This window comes from Halichoerus grypus, chromosome 10 (genome assembly GCF_964656455.1).
Source record: "Halichoerus grypus chromosome 10, mHalGry1.hap1.1, whole genome shotgun sequence".
In the NCBI taxonomy this organism is placed as follows: domain Eukaryota; kingdom Metazoa; phylum Chordata; class Mammalia; order Carnivora; family Phocidae; genus Halichoerus; species Halichoerus grypus.
Genome location: NC_135721.1, coordinates 15,178,477 through 15,203,079, shown reverse-complemented (window position 1 = coordinate 15,203,079; position 24,603 = coordinate 15,178,477). Strand labels below are relative to the sequence as shown.

General features: G+C 41.5%; 1 protein-coding gene across 1 annotated transcript; it reads left to right on the top strand.

Annotated features, from left to right (window-relative positions):
- The first annotated feature begins 1,302 nt into the window (after positions 1 to 1,302).
- On the top strand, positions 1,303 to 19,187 carry LAPTM4A (lysosomal protein transmembrane 4 alpha). Its single transcript, XM_036112990.2, has 7 exons — positions 1,303 to 1,567; positions 9,058 to 9,178; positions 12,902 to 12,978; positions 13,085 to 13,207; positions 16,839 to 16,934; positions 17,466 to 17,564; positions 18,558 to 19,187. The coding sequence occupies exons 1-7, from the start codon at positions 1,457 to 1,459 to the stop codon at positions 18,630 to 18,632; spliced, it is 702 nt and encodes a 233-aa protein (XP_035968883.1). The 5' UTR covers positions 1,303 to 1,456; the 3' UTR covers positions 18,633 to 19,187.
- The last annotated feature ends 5,416 nt before the right edge of the window (positions 19,188 to 24,603 follow it).

Sequence of the window (24,603 nt, the reverse complement as noted above, 5' to 3'; positions counted from 1 at the left end):
TCTAAGAATATACTTGAGAGGAAGGCCTTTCTATTCCCTAAAAGGTAATGTACTTGCCAAAGAGTTAAACCATGTATTTTTTTATAAGACTTTATTTATTTATTCATGAGAGACAGAGGGAGAAGCAGGCTCCCCAAGGAGCAGGGAGCCTGATGCGGGACTCGATTCCAGGACCCCGGGATCATGACCTGAGCCGAAAGCAGACGCCCAACCATCTGAGCCACCCAGGAGCCCAAACCATGTATTTTTTAAAAAAGGTAAAAGCCTTAAGTCTCGTACAAATACAAAATGAACACGTGTCAGATTTTATTTACTCACTTAATGAGGAAACCAGTAACATATCAGAACCAGTTTAAAAGGAGAGTTTAAAGTACTCATATTGTTAAATTGTGAATGGAAGATGAATTTGCAAATAGAAGCAAAATGCCTTTTTCTGAGGAGCGGTAAGATTCAATGTCAAGTTCAACGGACAGGAGTATTTCCTCTTGGTATTCGTTACCTACAATAGAGCTGTACAGAGTTCTACAAAGAAAGGTGGACAGCCCATATACAATCAGGATACCCAGAAAGGGGTGTCAGACTATGGCTGGTTTTTCACTGAAGGCACCCAGTAGTCTTCTGGTCCATTTTAATGAGCTTCACAATTTTTCCCAGTAAAGCTCACTCTTATCTGTATAAACCCAGCAACCAAGCAGTTCTTCCACTTTATCTTGCTTCTGTTTTCCTCAATCCTCTTAGTTGCCTGAGTTAGGTGTTATTTCTTTGCTCCCACCAAAAAGCCCGCAGAGCGAGGGAGTGTGGAAACCTAAGCCTATCCCCTCCGACAAGCCCCCAGTTTCCTCTCCCGCAGTGACGAAGGCCCCCGGGCGGGGACTAGCAACGCCCCTTTCCCCCTGGCACCGCCCCCGGCCAGCCAAATAATCGAGCAGCGCGCAAAGGTCACGTGAGCAGTCGCAGTCCCGTGACGCCTCCAGAGCAGAACGTGGCAGACATCACTCAAAAAAGTCCTTCATGCCCGTTTTCTGCCACCATCCTATCTCGTCTCTGCCTCTACGCATTAAATGCCTCTTTTCTTGCCGCTCTCGCCCCAGGGATGGTAAACTACCAGGTTACCCCGAACCTTTCTAGGCCTTCGAGCCAGCCCTTGCCCTCGCGTAAGAGGCGGGGATCCTTTAGCGCTAAAGGGACTCGCACTTCTGATTGGGCGTGACGTCTTGTCAATCTCCAAGTTTTCCCAATCAGGGGCCGAGTCCACCCCGGTAAACCGAGGTCGCGCGAGAGCGGCGCTCGGCACTCAGTGCGCAGGTGCAAGGAGCTGGCTGGGGCCCGGGCCGGGGGCGGGCTAGAAGACGCGTCGGTTGGTTTTGGAGACTGTGGCAGAGCTATCTGGGTTCGACTTCTGGGCGGAAAGCGTTTGTCAGGGGCACATCCTAGAACGAAGGTTGTGAGATTCCCGATGGTGTCCATGACTTTCAAACGGAGCCGCAGCGACCGGTTCTACAGCACCCGGTGCTGCGGCTGTTGCCATGTCCGCACCGGGACGATCATCCTGGGGACCTGGTACATGGTAAGGGCGGGCGGGGCTGGAGGGTTGGGGCCCAGGGGAATGCGCATGAGCGGGAAGTGGGGGAGCCAGGTCTGAAATGAAGGGAGTGTTCACTGGGAGGGGGTGGGACTGAAAACGGGGTCTTGGGTGGGGCGAGAAGGCATAAGGGAGCCTCTTTTTAGGGTGCTGTAACTTTGAGGGAGGGGACTGTGGCCAGGAATCGGAGTGGGGGTGGGTAGGAATGGGGAGATTGTTCCTCGGCTCCAAGTAGAGGAGAAAATCGAGGTGGGGAGAAGCGGGGGCGTTGTGGGCGGGCGAGGGGGGCATGGAGAATAGGGGTAGGTGGGAGAGTTGAGGATACTGGGATTTGGTGGGGAGTTCTGGAAACTACCTGATTTCGGTCCTTTTTGTAGTTCCGTGATCAGAAAGAACACTCTTCCACTTATGTTCCCTGGAGTTTTTTTCCCTACAAAACAATTAGGAGTAGACCTTGAGAAATGCAGCCGAGTTTCGACATTGTCTTACCTGGAAGGAAATCGAAAGATCCAGCTGTAACGCAGTTGCCTGTGGTTCCTGGACTTTATTTGTTACGGTGTGTTTGTGATGCAGGCAGAAAGGCCTCTGTTGTAAATCTGGAGATTGTCTCGGAGGCCGTACCTTTTTGCCAGGATTTACACTCGATCGGCCTTTTCCTGGTGCAACTACCCCCTGCCCATTAGACGCTTTTTATTCCGTTTTTTAGGAGACCTTTATTGAGAGCCTTCTCTATTCTGGCCACATACACTGGCATTTCCTGGGTTCCAAGATCTGTGTAATTCTATGTCATAACCAAGTTGACAGTGTTATTGATTGGTGGTTCACCAGTAATACTTTTGTGATTTCTTACCACCATCTCCAGTATCTACACATTGAAGCTAATTTATGACTGTTGGGATAGCTTTAGGCTATAATAATGACTTTACTGAAGCTTTGACAAACTTCTCATATTGTTGACTTCATTGGCTGCTTTCACTAGTGACTTTGTAATTGGTTGTTTTTGTGGGGTTGTTTTGGTTTGGAGGGTTGTGGCATTAGTGATACTGTATGGTTTCTGTTAACTTGCGTGAACTACAAAAAACAAAAAAGGAAAAGCTTTATCACATTCTTTTTGCCTTTCTCTGTTACCATTACTTCTTTACCCAGTGCCTTGAAGTCATTACCATTTGAACAAACACCAGATGAGAATAATCTTAGTTAGGCAGATACTGTTTCATGGCCGACCCCCAGGAGACTACTACTGATCGGGGATTATTTCTGACCGCCCTGTTTTGCTTTATTGGTGTACATTAAAAACAACAAAACTTGAATGTGTAGGCTTATTTGCTTGTTTCTAAATTTATTTTAGTATTTTCTGTACTTTCATATTCAGAAACATCATCTTATTGGTATAATATCAGATTTCCCCTCAAAAATTCTCTTTTGTTTTATATTTTAGCTGATTTGTGATATTAGACATTAGTCAGTTAATGGCAATAGCAGTATTTCTAACTTCCTTTTCTCCTCCATTTTGCTAAGGATCTGGGTCTTCAGTTTCTTTTGTTTGTCCTTAGTTTTGCCTTCCATTCCCCTAAATGAATCATTCAAATCTTTAGGGTCCTCAAGCCTCTTACTCGACCCTGCCTCCCTCATCTTGAGAAGATGACCTCCCCTCCTACTGAACTGAGAAGTTGTGTCCATCAGCTGGGACTCTTGCCTGCAAACCTAATCTTCCCATTTCTTCTCAGATCCTTCTCTCCATTCACAGAACAAAGGATTTCTAACTCCTTCTCAAGAAGGAAATAAACACCATCCCAGTTTCAACCATCTGAATATTATTGGCTGTATTTCTTTCCAGTCTTTTCTAGGCAGATTTTTTTTTTTTTTTTTTGATGCTGTGGGCTCTGCTCATAAAAATGAAAGGAATAGCAGGGAAAAATACGAGTTATATACAGCAAAACCCAAAACGCAGGGAGAAAAACTTTAGTAAGGGCATTTATTTTCCATTGGAGGCACTTGATGTGAAAACATTTTACATCTCTTCCTTTTCCCCTGCTTCAGTTTTCACAATTTTAGAAGGAGGCCATACCTGTTCTTCCGTTGCATGGACTTTTGGGTTAGCAGAGCATTATAAACTGCTAAAATCAATTCGTCTGTCTTATATAAGGGATTTACTGATCATTTGCAATGTAAAAGGCTTTAGTGGACATACAAAAAGAATAAATTACAGGGACCGTTTGTTGTTATCTTTTCTATTTCTATTACCTGCCACACAAAGGCTCTCAGATGTTTCTTGTCTTGAAAGTGGTATCTGCCCTTAAGATACGGTATTAGAGATTTTTAGAGCACGTATACGAAAATGAAACGGTACAGTGACAAGAGGAGAAGGTGATCAGTAACATCAGATTCTAATTGGATGAAGGACTGGGAAAAGGCCATTGGTTTTGTTGGTGACTTTCAAAAGTGTAGCTTCAGTACCACAGCAATATAAAAAAACACAATTTCTGCCAATTGGGAAGGCATGTAACCTTTTAGAGAACAAGGCCACCTACACGAAAGTGTAGTATAATACCTCTAAACAAAGAGGACTTGTCCAAGCAGTGTATTTTGTTGCTGGAAACTTCTTTACTAAGACAGAAGTAATAAGGGATTGAGTGAGGTAGAATGCCACTTCCCTCTTCCTCCCTTCCTCAATTTCAGGTGGGAGGTTATTTATGATCTTCTTTAGATTGCCTCTGTGCTGTTTGAAACCTGGGATGATGGGGGCAGCCCTCCCTCCTGCTGGGCCAAGACACTGTATCAGTCAGTCAATCTGATACAGTGTCATTGCTTTCTGGCAACTGGTCTAGTGTTGAGGCCAGTCTAACACTGTGTTCTAAAGTATTCTATGGTATTAAGTAGTGCAGTAGGACATAGAGAAGCTGGAGCCAGTTTTATGCACCAGAGAGGTACCAGCCCTGAAGTGTTAGCTTTTGGCGTTTTAGATTGGAAAGAAGCATAATCCCCGGTTAAGGGATACAAAATTTCAGAATGAGCTCTAGTTTAAATTCTGGCATTCCTTAAATTGTTTTCTCTGTTATTTAGCCAGATGATTTCAGACAAGTTTGTTACATAGTGTAAGTTCAAATGTTCATTGAATAATTGAAAATAGGCGTACAAGTGGGCTATAGGACTGTCCTCATTCATGATTGATGTTGTTACAAGAATACATTTTGAGCATTTGTAATAATTTTAGGTCTTGGAAAGACTTAATATGTGGCTAATTTTTAATGAATGTCTCAGGCATAAACAATCTGGAGTTTATAGCTGGGAGAGAAGTGAAGACAGCTTTCCTCAAGCTCTATTCCTTTCCAGACCTCATTCCTGGTTTCTTTAAATAAGAGTAAAGCTTGTTTATATTTCCAAGTTAATATTCTTCCTCAAACACTTTTTTTTGTGTGCCTCAGTACTTTTGCATGTGCTATCTCTTCTCCCCCCTCCCCCAAGTCACTTTTTAAAAACTTTTTTAAAGAAAATGTCAAATATAAAGAATAGCGAGATAGCATTAACATCTCCCATTTACTCATCACCCAACTGTGACTAATAACAACATTTTGCCAATTCCGTTTAATTTTTTAATGGTTAGCTCAGATGTTTTCTTGGTGAAGCTTTTCTTGTTTCCCAGCCAGAGATATCTGATTTCCTCACTGTGTACCTAGAAAAGTTCCTACATACCACTTGTATGTGCTCATTAAATAGTACTTATTACACGATTACGAATGATTATCTTTTTATTTTTCTCCTCCACAAGATGTTCTCTTGAGGGAAAAAGATGATAGGTCTTACTCTATAAAATGTGTGTAGTAGCTAGCTTGTTAATTAACATTTGAAGTGTTCATTAGACGTTTGTAAAATTGTCTCCTCCCAAAAGTAGTAGGAATAACTCATTTGTAACTGCACGTACCAGTAAACAACAAAGTTTATATGTATGTGAAACACTTAACAATTTTTAGAGGTTGGCTATTTTGATCTTTACCTGCTGAGAGTGCTTCACTGAGTCGCTCCGAGTGGAGCCTGTCTGCCTGTGAGACCCTTATCAGGATGCCCTGAAGCACGTACATTCTTTTAATTATAGTCTCAGCAGATACTGAGTTGTGGCAGAATCCGTGGGAACCTAAAGAATAATGACTTAAAACAAAAACCAGCTCCCAGAGAATGTTCTGGGATGGGTGTGGCAGTGAGATGAGAAAGCAAAGAGGAATTCCTTTCTGGAGGCTGAGTACTTCATGGGTCTGATAACTGTAACAAGTAAAATCTACACATCTGGTTTTTGTAATTGTTTGTTTACTTATACAAGGTGTGCAAAAGGCTTGCAAAAATAATGCAAACCATATTTGACCCAGTAAATTTACAGGACTCCTTCCACATTGAATGGTATGTCCATAGTCCATACCATTGACATATTTACTGTATTCTGTACCTCCATATTGTGAGGTTTAGAAGTTAATCATTATTGTAATTACATTTTTGTTTTATTTCCTGAATAAATGAAAAAAATCAATTGGGAATAAAGATTCTGAAATATAATTAAACTACTTGCTCTTTTCAGAGAAATTTTGTATCAAATTTTATATTGTAAGGCTGTAAAATTGATTTTTTTTTTTTTTAAATGCTCTGTGGAACTTAGTAGAAATATCGACTGTAATCAAAAGTAAATAGCACAGGACTGGAATAGGAGCACAGGATGGGTGCTCAGTTTAAGATCACAAGGATGGATTTTCCAGGTTAATACTTTAAAATGTAAGGTGAAGTTCTAATGAAATATAGTGATCTAATGGAATATAATTAACTCAGTGAAGATTCGAATTGTGTGAGCTTTAAAGAAGTAACACTGCAATTTATTTTTTCATTTCTTGGTCCTTTTGATTAGAGCTGTGATTTTTGTTTAATACTCAGGGTTGTGACAGTGAAGTGAAATTTGAATTGTCACTAATTCTACAAGAAGATAATAGTGGATGAATCTGGCTTATCCATGTAAGAGAAAATAGATGTTATAAGTCCTACGTGCAATAAAAATATTTAGGAAGGGAAAATTAAACTCCTAAATATTTTTGGTTGTGTCATTTCCTTCATTTAGTCATTGAGTTTGTTTTTCTTGATATGAGAATGTTTTTTCTGTACTGTGCAGAGCTTTTTTAACTATGACTATATTGTGGTTAGCAAAGAATAATTTGCTGAATTGATTTCAGACTGATTTTCGTACACAGAATCTATAAGGTTTAGGTATAGATATCTCTAATTGCTCAATAATTAATTCACCTAGTTGGATGAACTACTCATACTCGGTAGCCAAAACCCATTGCAATGAAGATGGAAAAAATCAGGCTTCAACCAGGGAGCCACCCTTGCAAGTATGATTGTCCTTTGTAAGACCTTTCAGGAGTTGGAGGATAAAGTACCTTGCTTTTGAGCATTGCGTGTTACTGAACATCTTTACTTGGACAGTAAAGTATAAACATCTTATAACCTTAGATAATAGTTTCTTCTGGAGAGACCTCAAAACAGGAGTTGCTTAGGAATGGGTATGAGTAATCATGTGGTGCTCCGAAGCAGGTTGTCCTAAAAAGAAACAGGTTTGTATCCTAGCTTTCTCCTCTACCATATCAGTGAACTTACCACAAGTTATTTCACTTGCTGAAACTTAGTTTTCTCGTCTGCAAATGGGCTTTAGTAATATTTTCTTCACCAGGTTGTTGTGAGGAGTGAGTGAAGTAATATATGTGAATATGCCTGGTATATAGTATATCCTCAGTAAATGTCAGTTGATTCTGAATTTGGTATTGTGACATTGTTTAGATCTCCTAATCTTACTGAATGATAAAACTTGGGTTGCTTGTCTTAGAGAATGTGAAGTGCCTTCAATTGAGAAGCTGTTATTTTTCATTCAGGACAAACAGGAGAGAGCTACCTAACAGAGTTTGTTTAAAGTACTGTTGATGATAAGGCTCTAATGTTTCTTAAAAATACCAAATATTCAGATTTTCACAAAAGGAAGAGGACAGGTTCTGTGAACTTTTAGATAGGGAAGCCTAAGTCCAGTCCTAGGTGGTTTTCTGTATTGAATCATTAACGGGACTGTTTTTGAGCACCTCAGGGAAGGGTGCCTCCTGGGCTACTGCAGGGATTCACTAACCACTGGAGGCATAAATAATTGCTTCTTGAAATAGAGTTACAACCTTGGTAAATTAGGAAAATTCACCAGATATTATGATGGAATTTCGGCAAGAAGTTTGACAAAGACTCAAGATGTTTTTCTGAAAGTGATAAAGAATTTTATTCAAAGATTGCTGGTTAATGGGAAGAGGACAACCTCTGACAGCTCCTGTGATTGGCCCAGTTCTCCTTTACTAGTGACTGAGATGGAGATACTGATTACATGCCGACCATATTTTCAAATAATGAAAGCTAAAAGAGATAGGAAATCTGTAGGGTATTCCGAATCTAGATCCAGAACATCTTGACAGGCAAGAATATATACGGTGAAATTCCATTGCAAATGTATAAGGGCTTATGCTTGGGCCTCTGAATCTAACTGTACAGGTTCAGGTGGTAACTTAGCAGGATCAAGTGTGAAAAGAATTAAGGGTGGGAGTTACTCTGACACGACATTCAAAAAATTTATGAAGCCAGTACGATTTCAGGCTGTGCTAGTTGAAATTTGTTAACTTAGACTGTAGGAACTGAGATCCCTGTGTGCTCTGACCAGGCTGATCTTACCTCATTTTCATGATATGTCCAACAAACTGGAGTGTGTGTATAGAGGAGAGCAGAAGGAGGTAGTGAGGTAGCTGGACAGTGTTAAACCATTAGAGAAATGGTGGAAGTACCTGAATGTTTATTCTAGAAAAGATTATTTGACGGCCTGTGTCAGCTCCCCTTAGGTGTTAGAGGTGCACTTACTCAAAAAGGGGAGCACATTATTTCAAAAGGTAGAATTAAGGACAGTAGGCAAAAGTCAAAGTGAGCTAGTTAAAATCTTGGAAAGTCTTTTAAGCATTTGAGTCAGGCCTAAGAGGAAATGAAATAGTTTTCTATCATTAGATAGGACATACTGTAGAGGAGTGTCAGGCTTATCTGATGGATCACTATTTACTTAACTGATGGCTATTATATGTATCTGATGGATAAGTATATTGGATGAACTGTAGTTTCTTCAAGCCCAGGAATTCTGAGATTGGTGTATGAATAAATACATGACTGAACACAAACAATTTGTAATGATTCCTTTTAATTGTTTTGCCATTTATTAACATAGGTTCAGTCATGTTTAAGTTTATACTTTAAGAAATACTGACTTTTAGGGTGGTATTGCATATTTTATCTATAGGTAGTCTGCTACTGTTTTCTGTCTTTGTTACTCCAAGTAAAACAGGTTAAACATGGGAAGACCTCTGAAGATTGTGGTGAGGACTGTTTCCTGATTAATAATATAATGGATAACATCTTATCTTTCACAGGTGGTAAACCTGTTGATGGCAGTTTTGCTGACTGTGGAAGTAACTCATCCAAACTCCTTGCCAGCTGTCAACATTCAGTATGAAGTCATTGGCAATTACTATTCGTTGGAGAGAATGGCTGGTATGTTTTTAGTTGGAAATACCTCCTGCTCATCACACACACACACACACACACACACACAACACAGAGATTATTTAGAGGATTGATTAAATTGTATTTAAGTTACTCTACTTGCTGAGGCGTAAAAGTGTTTTTGTGGGTTTTTCAAAGATACTCAGTGAGAATTGTAATTGAGCACTTCTGGCCAGAAAATGTTAAGGACTACCAGAAGATTTTTTGAGAAATGTACATTGTATACCTTGATTCTTATCAGTGCTGTGGAGAGAAGAAGAAATTACAAAAAGACTTGTAAGCCTTTAAGGTCAGCTGGCAAGTGTAGTAGAGGATGGGAGCAAATAGGCTTACAGGAAAATAGGAAATATGAATTATTGGAATATTTGCTGATACCTTTTGCCGAGGGTCACAGTTCTAAATATATTTCAATCATTTAGATGAAGAAAGACGATATTGGAGTTAAAAATAGAAGACATTCATGGAAATTGCTTTTTTAAACCTGTTTATTCTCTGATAGCATTTTCATTATCTTGCTTTCTCTGAAATACAGGTGCAGAAAGATTCTAGTTAAGATTTTATATTGGGGGGCGCCTGGGTGGCTCAGTCGTTAAGTGTCTGCCTTCAGCTCAGGTCATGATCCCAGGGTGCTGGGATCGAGCCCCGTATCGGGCACCCTGCTCGGCAGGAAGCCTGCTTCTCCCTCTCCCACTCCCCCTGCTTGTGTTCCCTCTTTCACTGTGTCTCTCTCTGTCAAATAAATAAATAAAATCTTAAAAAAAAAAAAAAAGATTTTATATTGGGCACCTGGGTGGCTCAGTCCATTAAGTGTCTCCCTTCACCTCTGGTCATGATCCCAGGGTCCTGGGATCAAGTCCTGCATCTGGCTCCCTGCTCAGCGGGGAGTCTGCTACTCCCTCTACCCTCCCCCCCTGCTCATGATCTCTCTCTCTCTCTCCCTCAAATAAATAATAAATAAAAAATAAAAAAGATTTTATTTTATAAATGTTAGAAATTTAATATTTGAACAGAAAATTATGCCTCAAATTTTCAGTGCAAAGTTTTTTGCATGTTTAAAATATCACTTCAGAAAAATGTCCTGAGTACTCGTGTGTATTTATAATGTTACAGGATCTTAAGTTATTTTTAGGTTTATTAGCTTTTATTATAAATTCTTGAGCTTCATTACATTTATGATCTTCTCTGATAAATTTATCAAGTGGTTTTTAAAACAAATTTGGTTGTTAATTCACATAATTCACTCACTGTCTACAGGGCTAACTGCTGTTTCTAGGATTCAAGTAGAGTTTTGTGGCCATCTGTTGACATGATAGTATGAAAACACTAACAGTTGTTTAAACTGTGTTCAAGTGCTTTTTAAATGAGTCTACTGATTGTCTATTCAGATATATATAATCCTTTAATTCTGTTGTTAAATGCGATAAAAGAGATACCAAGAACATACTAGAAACATCCCTCCTGGTGTTTGTTTTTTCTTCCCAAGTTAGTCTATTTCTGTTTAAAAACCAAAATACAATAATGAATAAAACGTTAGTTTTTAATGGCTATTTTTGGTACTTTAGGCTGTAAAATTATGCAAAACCTGATGTCAGCATTTTTTCAGCATGCAGTGTCAGCATGTGTTTCTCTTAAAATCAAGGTGTAGGAAAAGATTTATGGTTATTGACATTCTTGTAGGTCTGTACAACTGGCTGCCTTGGCTAGAGCTGCAGGGATGGAGTCACGGGTTTCCTGAACGGTCTGTGAGCACTGTGCCTGCTGTAGAGAGAAGCAGATGTATTCGTTATCATACTAGTGTTGATTATAATTCTGCCAAAGCCCCCTATTCTTGACAGAATATAAAAATGCATAGCACTTGGTCATATGGTAGTTTTTGTGTCTCTTTGCAGGTGGAAAGTTGATTTTCCCATGACCCAGTGTTATAATGGCAAGTTAAGTTCTGATCATTGGCCTGCCAGCGGATTTTATTTATTTATTTTTTTATAGCCTTTATTTATTTTTTTTATTTTTTTAAAGGTTATTTATTTGACAGAAAGAGTGAGAGAGGGAACACAAGCAGGGGGAGTGGGAGAGGGAGAAGCAGGCTTCCTGCTGAGCAGAGAGCCCGATGCGGGGCTTGCTGGGCTCCATCCAGGACCCTGGGATCATGACCTGAGCCGAAGGCAGACGCTTAATGACTGAGCCACCCAGGTGCCCCAAGATTATTTTTTTGAGGGGGAGAGAGAGCACGCACAAGCTGGCGGAGGGGCAGAGGGAGAGGGAGAAGCAGACTCTCCGCTTAGCAGGGAGCCCAACGCGGGGCTCCATCCCAGGACCCTGAGATTATGACCTGAGCCGAAGGCAGACACTTACTTAACCGTCTGAGCCACCCAGATGCCCTGGCCTGCTGGTTGATTTTAAATAATAAGGTTCATGGTTATTTTTAATCAGCTAAACAGAATACAACATTCAATGTATATGAAATGCTTCTGCAAAATATACAAGCTGTTTTTCAAATATGAATTTAACTTTATATTCACGTTGGTAATGGGTGAACACTTGGGGCCCCCTGGAGAAAGTTCTTAAATGTGGTGGTGGCTGGAAACCGGAGGTTCACATCTGGGTATTTAGCCCTCATATTTTGTTTGCTTTATTGACTCACAAATACTGGAGCATCTCTTGTTCTCGGTATTATATATGTATTTTTCACCTGTCATCCCATTTCTCCCCTATTTGGCTATAGGGCATCTAGAGGATATTCTCTATCCTCTAGAAAAATTTAAAGAGGGCTCTTCTTACCTAATATAGTGCCAGATATTGATGATGTTTGTACTGCTAAGTGACAAGATGGTACATGACATTTATCTAATAGTGGGAATGTTCGGCAATTTTTCAAACAGCCGTTATTATTAGCACCCTTCTGGTTCTTAATCTCTATCCAGAGTCAAAGAATTAACTTTAAATCTGTGCTAAGAAACTCAAGTCGTGTGTGACTTAATATTGTTGAGATTACTCTGGTGTTTTGTGAGGCAATTAATGAACTTGAATAATGTAGAGGAAGGGGACAACCTGAGAAGGAGGTGGGGAACAAAGAAAAGGCCTGTAAAGTATCGGAGAAATCATGAAGAGGGGATGGGGAGCAGCGAGTTCACATGTTGGGATGAGGGAGAGGAGGTTAATGGAGAACCTTGAATTTCTGATTGTGTAGTTTATCTGAGGTTAGAGGGGGCAGCTGTAATGCTCTGTATTTAATATATTTGTGTCTTTCAAACAAATACCAGCTTTTCCCTCGTGTGGAACCCTGCTTTGCTCACAAGACCCAACTTGTGTCATTTCGTATTTTTTTCCTGATTCCCCCGGGAAAGCTAATTGTTTCTGCTTCTGTTGTAGCACTTTGCCACATTGGATTATAATTCTCTGTTTGCACACCTTCAGACTCTGGGCAGAGATCTGTCTCTTTAGCTGAGTGACTGGTTGATGATAAAAGTCAGTGAGTTGTAGCCAATTTAATAAACAAAAACAAAGGCGTGAGTTCGTCAAATGTCATTACTTAATGCTGAGACAGATTTTTTTTTTTAACACGCTTGGTCTTAGATTTTTTCATAGCCAATCTTGAAAATACTCATTTTTTAAGCTAGCTTTAAAACATCATTTTGTCATGAAGAGTTTTGTTCTTTTTGTTATGTTTGTTATGTAAGTAGCTTAATTAGATTTTTGTTTTTGTTTTCTTAGATAATGCCTGTGTTCTTTTTGCCATCTCTGTTCTTATGTTTATAATCAGTTCAATGCTGGTATATGGAGCAATTTCTGTAAGTATTCTATATTTTCGACTTTTAGAGTTTGACCTTTACTGAGTGGTACTTAATAATTTCATATTTATGTTGTGATGTTGTGGTTGTTATTTTTTGTCTTCAGTATCAAGTGGGTTGGCTGATTCCATTCTTATGTTACCGGCTTTTTGACTTCGTTCTCAGTTGCCTGGTTGCTATCAGTTCTCTCACTTACTTGCCAAGAATCAAAGAGTATCTGGATCAATTAGTAAGTGTGTATGCTAATTAAACCTTTTTTCTTTATTTTAAGTAAAATATTTAAATAGAAAATTTGAGTCAGCTTTAGGTACTATTTTTATTTTATTTTAATCTACCTACTTCTTTAAAGTGTTTTAAAATAATTATTACTTCTGTTAATTACCATGTTGAAACCAGTAAGATACAGGTAGAATATCCTCTAACTAGTACCATTTGAATATTCCAGGGTTAAAAGTCTCTAAAGATGGATATCATAGAACGTAAGAAGTAGTTCAACTTTTGTTTTGAGTATACTAGTGGTATAATAATTTGGCTCTAGAGGTTTCTCCCTCTCTTCAAAAGTAGAGCATTCCTGTGAAATCTTATTTAAGCAGAAATGTTGTAAATGTTTATTCCCAGACCCCCCAAATAATCTTCTTAGTCTTTTCTGATACCCAAGGGCACACCTTGCTAACGGATGCACAAAATAAAGTGCGGTAAAGCAAGGATGCCCACAGACTCCGTTCACCCCTCTGGCGGTTGGACGCTGAGACGCTGGGCGGGGCTCTCAGGGAAGGAGCTCTCAGGGAGGGGGCGGGGCGAGGCTCTCAGGGAAGGAGCTTTCAGGGAAGGAGCTCTCAGGGAAGGCGCTGGGCGGGGCTCTCAGGGAAGGGGCGGGGCGAGGCTCTCAGGGAAGGAGCTCTCAGGGAGGGGGCGGGGCGAGGCTCTCAGGGAAGGAGCTTTCAGGGAAGGAGCTCTCAGGGAAGGCGCTGGGCGGGGCTCTCAGGGAAGGTGCTCTCAGGGAAGGGGCGGGGCGAGGCTCTCAGGGAAGGAGCTCTCAGGGAAGGGGCGGGGCGAGGCTCTCAGGGAAGGAGCTCTCAGGGAAGGGGCGGGGCGAGGCTCTCAGGGAAGGAGCTCTCAGGGAAGGCCCTGGGTGGGGCTCTCAGGGAAGGAGCTCTCAGGGAAGGGGCGGGGCGGGGCGAGGCTCTCAGGGAAGGAGCTCTCAGGGAAGGCCCTGGGTGGGGCTCTCAGGGAAGGAGCTCTCAGGGAAGGGGCGGGGCGGGGCGAGGCTCTCAGGGAAGGAGCTCTCAGGGAAGGCCCTGGGTGGGGCTCTCAGGGAAGGAGCTTTCAGGGAAGGGGCGGGGCGAGGCTCTCAGGGAAGGAGCTCTCAGGGAAGGCGCTGGGTGGGCCGCTCTCATTGGGGTGTGCGCTGTCGCTCCCAATAGCTTGCTTCCATACGGACGCTGGATGCTCTTGTTGCTCTAACCCCTTTTTTCTTTGTAGGCATCCATAGCTAATACTTGAATGCTTACTGTATCCTTCACTCTATTTGAGGCAAATCGTTGGTGAATAGTGTAGGTACAAACATAGCTTCCCTCTCTCTGAGGAGCAGCCCATGGATTGGGGGAGTTAAGAGGTTATCTGTGATAACGAACTGGAACTGTCCACTGCACCATTAAGTGCGGAGCTTAGATTAGTGCTGTATGATGAAGCGGCAGGGAACCTTCTGGGCTGGAGTAAGATCTGGAAGGAGGCATGGAGTCCAGAAAAATAAAAGTTCATTTAAAAAATGCTGTCTTGGGGCGCCTGGGTGGCTCAGTCGTTAAGTGTCTGCCTTCGGCTCAGGTCATGATCTCAGGGTCCTGGGATCAAGCCCTGCATCGGGCTCCCTGCTCAGCGGGGAGCCTGCTTCTCTCTCTCCCACTCCCCCTGCTTGTGTTCCCTCTCTCGCTGTGTCTCTCTCTGTCAAATAAAAAATCTTAAAAAAATAAAAAAAATTAAAAAAATAAAAAATGCTGTCTTTTAGGAATTTTCTCCCCGCTTCCAGATTTCCTGCATAGTCCATCTTGCATACCACAAATTTATCATTTGTTCAGAAAACATTTGGTGGTTGCTTCTTATGTGCAAGGCACTCTGCTGCATTCTTGGGATACATCAGTAGAACTTACTTGCTAGTGAAGGAATTGGAAAATTGACAATTACTCCATTAAAACTGTGGTAAAAAGCTGTGAAGGGAAGGTAGGTTGCGCGAGTGAATGTCACAGAGCTGTCAGATGTGGGCTGGCAGCAAGACTTGAATTGCACTCAAGAGTCTGAGTAGGAATTAAGACAGGGAAGATACAGAAGCAGAGGTCACAAAGACCCCTCGAGGTGGGAAGGAACATTCTGTGTGTAGTCAGAGGACTGTAAGGTGACCGTGGTGGCTGGCACATAGATTAAGGGAGGGAAGCAAAGCAGCAGTGATGAGTGGGAGAGAAGCAGCTGGGGGCAGGGCCTAGTGTCCGGGTTGGCCGTGGTCAGAAGTTTCCTCATTCTAGATCTCTCTTGTCATGTCTGGCTGAAAAATTGCAAACCTCCTGAATAAAAGCTATAGCATTCCCCCATGAACCGGTCCCATTCAGTTTTTGTCTTTCTATTTATAAATGAAGGCTTAAAGAACAGTTTTGTCCCAAGGAGACACTTAGCTAGGGTTTGGAGTTGGTGTGTGGGTACTTTTCTTCTTTTTCTTTTTTGGTCCTTTGGGATTTTTGCATGCTGCTTTTTTATAAAAATTATTTGGGCTTTTGTGTTGACATTTCCAGTAAAAACATGTTTTCAAAAATTAGATGAGCTTTAAAGGAGAACATTAGAATTTTTTTTGCTATTCCTTTTACAGACCCCAGTGGTTTCTCCCCTCTGTTATATTCATTTGGTCTCTCAGACTGGCAAGTACCTTCTCTGTTGGCCAGCTTGTAAATCCTTAATTATTTTTTCGTAATGCCCTTCTGGAACCCAGCTCATTGCCTTGTACACGATAAATGCTAAATAAATATTTGAGTAAATAAAGTTGACCCTTCGCAGTAGAATGTAGTATGTCTGCAGTGAATCACAGAGGTTTGCTGTTTTTATAACCAGGGGCGTGCCTTCTTTTTCCCCTTTCTGATGAGCATTGAGACTGATGACTGGCTTTTAGAAAAATGAATTTCCCGAGATAGGACTAAATGACCCATGGAACTTAGATAAGTCTTAGCACCTCCTGACTTGGTGACTCAGGGACAAATCTACAGTTGTATACAGGAGATAGTGGTTTTCCAAAGGCCAGAAAGATGTAGAATAGTGAAAAGTAGAGGATGAGCTCTTCTCTTTGGACAGCAGTACTCAAATATGTTTTAAGTGTTCAGTGGCATGCATTAATGATGATGAGGCTTAAAGGTACCATGAGTTAAATTCTGTTTATAAGTTTTTATTGGAAATCAGTTCTGACTTCAGTGCCTTTTCTTTGTATTTTTAAGATGCTCTCTAGACTATCATGAAGTGCAAGTGCCATAGCTGAATGATGAGTGTGTGTGTTTAATTAATAAACTTCGTGGTTTAGAGCAGTTTTAGGTTAACAGCAAAACTGAATTGGAAAGTGCCCTCCCACCTCCCCCACTGTCCACATCCCAAACCATAGTGGTCCGTTTGTTACAAGTGATGGGCCTGCATGGACACATCATTATCACCCAGAGTTCATAGTTTACTCGAGGGTACACTTGTGGTGTACATTCTGTAGGTTTGGACAAGTGTGTAAAGTAGTCACTGTGGTATCAAACAGAACAGTTTCACTGCCCTAAAAATCCTCTCTACTTTGCCTGCTCACCTCTCCCTCCCTTCCCCCCCCCCCCGCCTTTTTTTTTTAATAGCCCGATTTTCCCTACAAAGATGACCTCCTGGCATTGGACTCCAGCTGTCTCCTCTTCCTTGTTCTTGTGTTCTTCGCCTTATTCATCATTTTTAAGGTGAGTTGCTGACTAAATGTTTGGGCAGCCAGTTAGACTGTGACACAGTTCGTCTAAAACCTTTTTGTTGCCTTTTCTCCTTAGAGTTCACTGTTAGGGGACAGTGTTCTGACATAGTAGTAAAGGTAACTTCTGGGGGATGTCCTCCCTCTTGTTTCCGGAGAGTGGTTGGAATTCCAGGATCCTTCCTAAGTGTAAGGAACATCATGTTTTTGGATCAACAGATCAATGATTTGATTGAAAATCTGTTAAAATTCCAAAGGTTCAGAGACAGAATTTCTTTTGCAGCACAGTGGTTATCAGACCTGAATTAAAACCCTAGTTCTGGTTTCTCTGTAAAATGCTATCAATAAGACTTGTGATATTTAAGTGTGAGCAGGTAGGGAAAGGGCCTGGCCTGTGCTAGGTTCAAATGGATGTATGTTCTCTTCTCCATGGAGCACATGTGGGGGAAAGCATAAGCCACCTTAATTTTAGAGCAGGTAGTCTGTTGAGTTTCTAGCATATGGAAATTTTGTTTGCCTCTTTCAGGTGTATCTAATCAACTGTGTTTGGAACTGCTATAAGTATATTAACAACAGAAACATGCCAGAGATCGCTGTGTACCCTGCCTTTGAAGCACCCCCGCAGGTGAATGACCGTTTTAATATAGGAAATCTTCAGTAGCCATTCTTGATTATTCTCAAGAGCCTAGATCTTGACTTCTTCTTCAATGCCGTATGTATGGTTCGGGCATGGATAGCTTACATCCGCAAGATTTAGCGTTTCCCTTTGGAAACCTGGGTGTGTGGGTGAGGGGCCTCCTGCACTGCTCGTTCAGCTTCACTCCTAGGGAGTCTCCAGGATGGTTGCATTTGCAGGGGAGATCAGACAGGAAGCAGCCGTGTGAGCCATATCAGGCTCGTGGCTTTTGGAACTTCTAAGGATGGGGTACTGTCATGTGCAGCTTGTGTTGCTTTCAAAAAACATCCACATGATCAAAAGGGGAAGCTGGTTTTTCTGTGGGGAGATGAATGCAGTGGGTTCCGTGAGTCTGTGGGGAGGCCTACTTCAAGGGCCCTTTAGTTGCTGCTGTATTAGCTCTTCCCAGTTTTCAATATGTAGAATGTATGTGGCCCATGTAGGGTCAGCCTGTCACACTTGGAGACACTTGGGTTGGAATGTCACTCCTGCATAGATGTGCCCTTTACCCTAGAAGAAATGATAGAAGGGCCTGATCCTTTGATTATAGATTCTGATGAAATGCAGGATCCAGCATCTTATTGGAGGTTTCCTTTAGTGTAGTTCCGTGATGCCCTTAACCTGGATTTGCAGCCCCTGAGGCACGGGTACTTTGTCAGTCACGCTGTGCGGGGGAGGAGAGAGCCGTGCCACCTACTTCCTTTCCTGTCAAGGTGTCCTGGTAGCCTCAGGGTCTGTTCAGAAGCAAAATTCTGCCCCTCTCCCCTCCATCCCTCTGTCTTTAGCAGTCTTGGATCAGACAGCTCACCTCCAGTTACCAGTCCTCTCTACGCTCAGGAACTTTTCAGCTCACAAATTCCTCAGCTAAAATCTGAAAGCTGAATTATTCCAGGTAGGATTGTAAAGATGCTTTAAGTCAATATAATTTTTTTCTCTCTTCAGTATGTTTTGCCAACCTATGAAATGGCCGTGAAGCTGCCCGAGAAGGAGCCGCCGCCTCCCTACGTACCTGCCTGAGGAGATCCTGCCTTTGTCAATAAACCCTATACCAGCTTTTTGTCTCGTTTATTGTACAAGATGCTGCAGTACAGGGCTCTTCAGACTTGTTTGATATAAAATTCGTTTTCCTTTGTTGAAGCATTTATTTTCAAACACTAACAAGCTCTTTGGACATCTGTTCAAAGTCTGTTTTTTTTTTGTTTTTTGTCGTTAAGTCTATACATTTTAATAGTTTTTGGAGACAATCTAGGTTAAGCAAGAGCAAAGTGCCATTGTTTGCCTTTAATGGGGGGTGGGATGGGGGTATTCTCTACACATTTTCTTTTTTAACTTTGCACTTTCTTTATATAATAGTTTGCATTTTGGTTATTTGCTGCCCTGGATACTTTCAGGAAGAATGACTTAAATATTCAGGGTGAGTGAGTTGGATATAAGATCTGAAGTTTTCAGCTATGAAAACAGGAAAAATACATAACCTTTTAACTTGACTGTGGAAGACGTTGGTTGCATGTTTCTAACTTGTATGTGTTTCCATCTTTGTGATAAGATGCTTTAATAAATCTCTTAAATATTTACTGTTGTCATTTTTTAAAAAGTCCATTACCCTTTTTTGGTAGATAGAATTTAACATCTTCCATTACAGTAAATTCAGACTGTCAGGGTCTTTTGGTACTTCGAGAATATAATGCGGCTTAATTAGAAAGCATTTCTTTAGTCCAGTAACTCAAATCTTATTTAACGTTATGGTGAAGATATTACTTGAATCACAGGCCAGAAATTACTGATGGTTTGTTAGAAAAATTATATGATGAGGGTAGCAAGCTGTCTTTTTATGTAGAGATCATTTAGTATTTAGGTAATGAGTTCATCAAGAATAATTCAATAGGTGCGCCTGGGTGGCTCAGCCATTTAAAAAGTGCCTGCCTTCAGCTCAGGTCATGACCCCGGAGTCCTGGGATCGAGCCCTGCATGGGGCTCCCTGCTCAGCGGGGAGCGTGCTTCTCCCTCCCCCTCTGCCTGTCGCTCCCCTTGCTTGTGCTCTCTTTCTCTCTGTCAAATGAAAAAATAAAAATCCTAAAAAAGAATTCAGTAATTCAAGAATAATTAAAAAATGTATCAGTTGACCTTCAGAGTGGAGCCAAAGAGAAAGCAAGCAAACTGCGGCTTATATGCACAACTAAAACTACTCCACCTTGCATCTTGCTAAGAATGTAGTAGTAGTGGCCTTGCTCACATCGACCATATAGACACATGAGCGTATTTTACACATTTCTTAAAGGGTTAATGGAATTGTTTGGCTGCAGTCTCACTTTTATAAACACCTGCCACCACCAAAATAAAGAGTAAACTTTATATTTAGAAAGGACATACAGTTGTGTCTGGGAGTATACCCAGTTTCGGGTAATATAAGATATTTTACTGATCTTACGATTTTAGAACATTTCAAAATCATAACTTTTCTGGGCTAGGTCTCACTTTGTTTCTTTATAAAAACTGAAAAAGAAATCTTAGAGATCCATCAAGTTACCTTAGTTATTACTGTTGGTTTAATTGTGTTCTCTGTTAAGATCATGCTAAGCAGTGTTTAGATATTAACCAAACTCTTATTAGCTCTTTATTAATGGTGGGATTACATCAAAATGTGAACACATCAGGACCCTGACTTGGTGGGGCTCCTTTTAGCGCTGGGGGTGGGAGTGGCATTTGCCTGTAATCCATAGCCAAGCTCGGTGGGCCCAACTGGGCATTGTTCCTCCTGGAGTGGAAATGGTGGGCCATCGTGACTTTTAATCACGACTTTATTTGGAGCAGGTTTATCTTCTGGAAAAGGACACAGGCCTTGGACTTCATGAAGGACAGTCACAATGTGTTAAACCCAGTCATTTTCCCTAAGGCAGGGGAAAAACTTAGATTGTTAAGGGGTCATGTTTCCAGTAAAGGGAAATTTGTCATATAACAGTTAAATATCCTCCTGAACATGCCAAAATTGTTTGCCTTAAAAAGGTAAATTCCCTCTGCTAGTTTTGCAGAAAAATGTTAGTAGACTAGTGTATTTGATTCTAAAATTCAGGTAGAGATAACACTGAAAGATAAATGTTTAGGCGTTTGGCCTTGTTTTTTAAAATAGGAAGCAACTCCAGCTTAAGTAAGGAGCTCATAAATCTCACCATTCTGACTTGAGTTTGGCACTGCTTCTGATATTCCCATAATAAAGTCTCATGAGATCCTGATGCCTTCCTAAATCACAAAGTCCTGTTATATTTGCTTTTTTAAAAAAAATATTTATCCATCAGGAGACAGAGTGCAAGCTTGGGAAGAGGCAGAGGGAGAGGGAGAATCCCAAGCAGACTCCCCGATGAGTATGAGTGCAGAGTCCCAATGTGGGGCTCGATCCCAGGACCCTGAGATCATAACCTGAGCTGAAATCAAGAGCTGGATGCTCAACTAAGTAAGCCACCCAGGTGCCCCCCTGTTACACTTTCTAACCTCAGTTTTGGTTTTTATCATCCAACATTGTTGACTACCCAACCTCTTGGCTTTCACAACTTTTCACTGAGTTTTGCCTATCTTTGTCATCTGTTTGGTTTCCTTTTGTAGCTTTTTCACCTCCATCTGCTTTGTCCACTCTGTGCTCTGGCCTTCTTGCTTCACATTCTCAACATTTAGTTATATGAATGTGGCTAGCTGTAAAAGCTCCATAAAGTTCCAGGTGTTTCTGAGACCTATGAAACAAAACTTGAGCCCTGTGAGGCCCTTGTTTCCAAAATTGAGCTCACTGGAGCATGCATTTTCTCTGGCATTATTAGCACATTTGACGTAATGGAAAGAGGATGGTGTTAGGGATTATCTGCTGGGTTCAGTACCCAATTCACACTCTAACCCTGAGCAAAAGTTTAACTCAACTGGTATATTTTGAGCCTGTACTTTGTTCCAAGTGCAAGAGACACAGTGATGGGCAAAACAGTAAAAAAACAAAACAAAACAAAAACCAAAAAAACCCTCCTTGGTCTCCTTTTAGTGGGGAGAGACAGATGATTTAAAACGATATAGTAAGTTAGTGACAGAGCTACGGAGAGGAGACAAGAAAGGGGAATGGGGTGGGTACAATTTTAAAGGATGTCAGGAAAGGCTGCACTTGGAATAAGGTGACATGTGAGTGAAACCTGAAGGAGGAAGATCTTAGGCAGAGGGATATGTACGAGTGCACTGGGCGAATTCAAAGAATAGCCAGCTTGAGTGAGGAGAGTGGAAAGGGAGGAGAGCCAAGGGCAGTGGGCGGTGAGCTCGGGGAGGTATTGGGTTGGCCACTGTAGGTCATTACGATGACTGACTTAGTAGAAGGGGAACCTACTGGAGGGCTCCGAACAGATGAGTCCTAAGAGGACTTGTGGTATAACTTCTCTGAATCTGTTTTCTCATCTAGAAAAAGACTCTGCTAACTCACAGAGTTGTAAATAATAAATGATATAATTCATGTGCAGAATCTAGAACAGTGTCTAGCACGTAAAAAAGATCAGTAGATATTATAAAGCAGGTTGTATAGAGGAGTTGTTGAGAAATCAGATACTGGATTCAGACAAGTTGGTTTTAAACTTCAGTTCTGCCACTGATTTACTGTGTGAGTCTGGCCAAGTTACTTAACCTCTGTGAGCTTTAGTGAGCTCCATGTAACTTACTAAGAGAAGGCAATGTGTACGGTGCTTAGCACAACAGCAGACCGACTGACAGCAAGTCCTCAGAGAACACATCTATATATATTGAGAGATCTTAAAATTACTTAGAAGGTTTTAGTAAATTAGGTAAACTCTGTAAATTGGCCATTTTCTCTTTTGATTATTTGGCAAATGGACTACCAGGGCATTCGCTTTGAAAAATGATTTGTTGAATCGGCCTGCTTCCTTTCCTCTTCCTCTAGCATCTGGGAACATCCCTCCATTAAGCTCATGTTTTATTTTGTCTGTGTCTCTGTTAGTGAACAACTTAGAGATGAGGCCTTACTCTTTTTCCCATCTGCAACACTTGGCACAGTGGCTCACACAAAGTTGGGAGGGAAAGGGAGGGTGGTAAATGTTTACTGAATGAAATACTTTGTCTCCACAAACTGTACACTGCTAATAGACTGTTTTCAATATGAATTGGATATGATCTAAACGTTGGGTGTACCACACCTACATTTAAAGGTACTTGCGGGGCGCCTGAGGCTCAGTTGTTGGGCGTCTGCCCTCGGCTCAGGTCATGATCCCGGATAGAGCCCTACGTCCCCGCGTCGGGGCTCCCTGCTCAGCGGGAAGCCTGCTTCTCCCTCTCCCACTCCCCGGGCTCGTGTTCCTGCTCTAGCTGTCGCTCTCTGTCAAATAAATAAATAAAATCCAAAAAAAAAAATGTACTTGAAATACAAAACCAAGAGCCTTTCCATTGATAAATTGTACATTTTCTTCTGTTTGGTGATGGTCTAATCCCTGTTTTCTAGCCTGTGACTAATTTGTTCATAGTCATCGTGAACTTAGTTTTTTCTAATTGTTTTGTTTTTTTTTTTAAAGATTTTATTTATTTATTTGACAGAGAGAGACACAGCGAGAGAGGGAGCACAAGCAGGGGGAGTGGGAGAGGGAGAAGCAGGCCTCCCGCGGAGCAGGGAGCCCGATGCAGGGCTCAATCCCAGGACCCTGGGACCATGACCTGAGCCGAAGACAGACGCTTAACGGCTGAGCCACCCAGGCGCCCCTTTTCTAATTGTTTTGATGTCGCTTACAGCAAATGACCAATGTTCCATTTTCAGGACTCCTTTTACTTTCAGAGAAGGAGCATGTTATAAATAAGCCCAAGCAAAGTAGTACTTTTGCTTTTCTGAGGTTGCTTTGTGTTCCTATAAAAGTCGTGATTTTGGGTATGAGAAAATAATTTAGAAGATGCGTGCCAGAAACATGGAATTCAGGCATGTGAGAGAGGCAGTATGGGGCTGGCAGAATGAGCACGCAGTCTGGAGTCAGAAGGTTGAAATTTCAGTCCTAACTTCACCACGCTATTAATCCCTCGTGCTGGGGAGTTTAACTCTGGTTGAGATTCAGTTTCTGCATCTGTAAAAATCAGGAAGATGCAAACCCCTGACCTACACACTTCTGGGAGTTGTTTTTAGGATCAAGTGAGGTAACAGACATGGAAGAGTTGGCAACTATCAAGCACTGTGTAAATATTGTCACGAAGGGAGTGTGTGAGCAAGGAATGGCGAGAGGAAGGATTGAAAAGGGAGAGAGTATTTGATCTGGAAACCAGAAAAAGAGTAACTGTTTCTGGTCTGTTAGAAAGGAGTTTTGTACCTGTCATCATTCAGTGAAGTAGCTGAAAATCTGGATGAGGCATCAGGAAACCTGATTTATATTCCCTCGCCCTCCCACCAGTTGAATGACAGTAAATAATTCATTTCCAAATGAGCGGCTGACTAGGTTCTTTCTTGTGTTGACTTTCTGTGACTCTTATTTTTGGCTAAACCGTTAATTATCTTTTAAAAAGAGGAAGATAATTTTTTAAATTACATATATACCCATTTAGTTACCATTTCTGGTGTTTTTCTTTTTGTAGATCCACATTTTCACCTGGTATCATTTTTCTTCTGCCAGAAGAAAACTTTTTTTTTTGCAGTGTGGTTCTACTGCTGATGAATTCTTTTGGCCTTCGTGTATCTGACAATGTCTTTATTTTACCTTTGTTTTCAAACAATTCTATTCCTGGATATAGAATTCTAGGGAGTCAGGTTTGTTTGTTTTTAAAGATTTTATTTATTAGAGAGAGAGCATGAGGGGGGGAGGGTCAGAGGGAGAAGCAGACTCCCCACTGAGCAGGGAGCCCGATGTGGGACTCGGTCCCGGGACTCCAGGATCATGACCTGAGCCGAATGCAGTCGCCTAACCCACTGAACCACCCAGGTGCCCCTGTTTGTTTGTTTTTATTCAGTACTTTGAAGATGTTGCTCCACTGTCTTATACATATT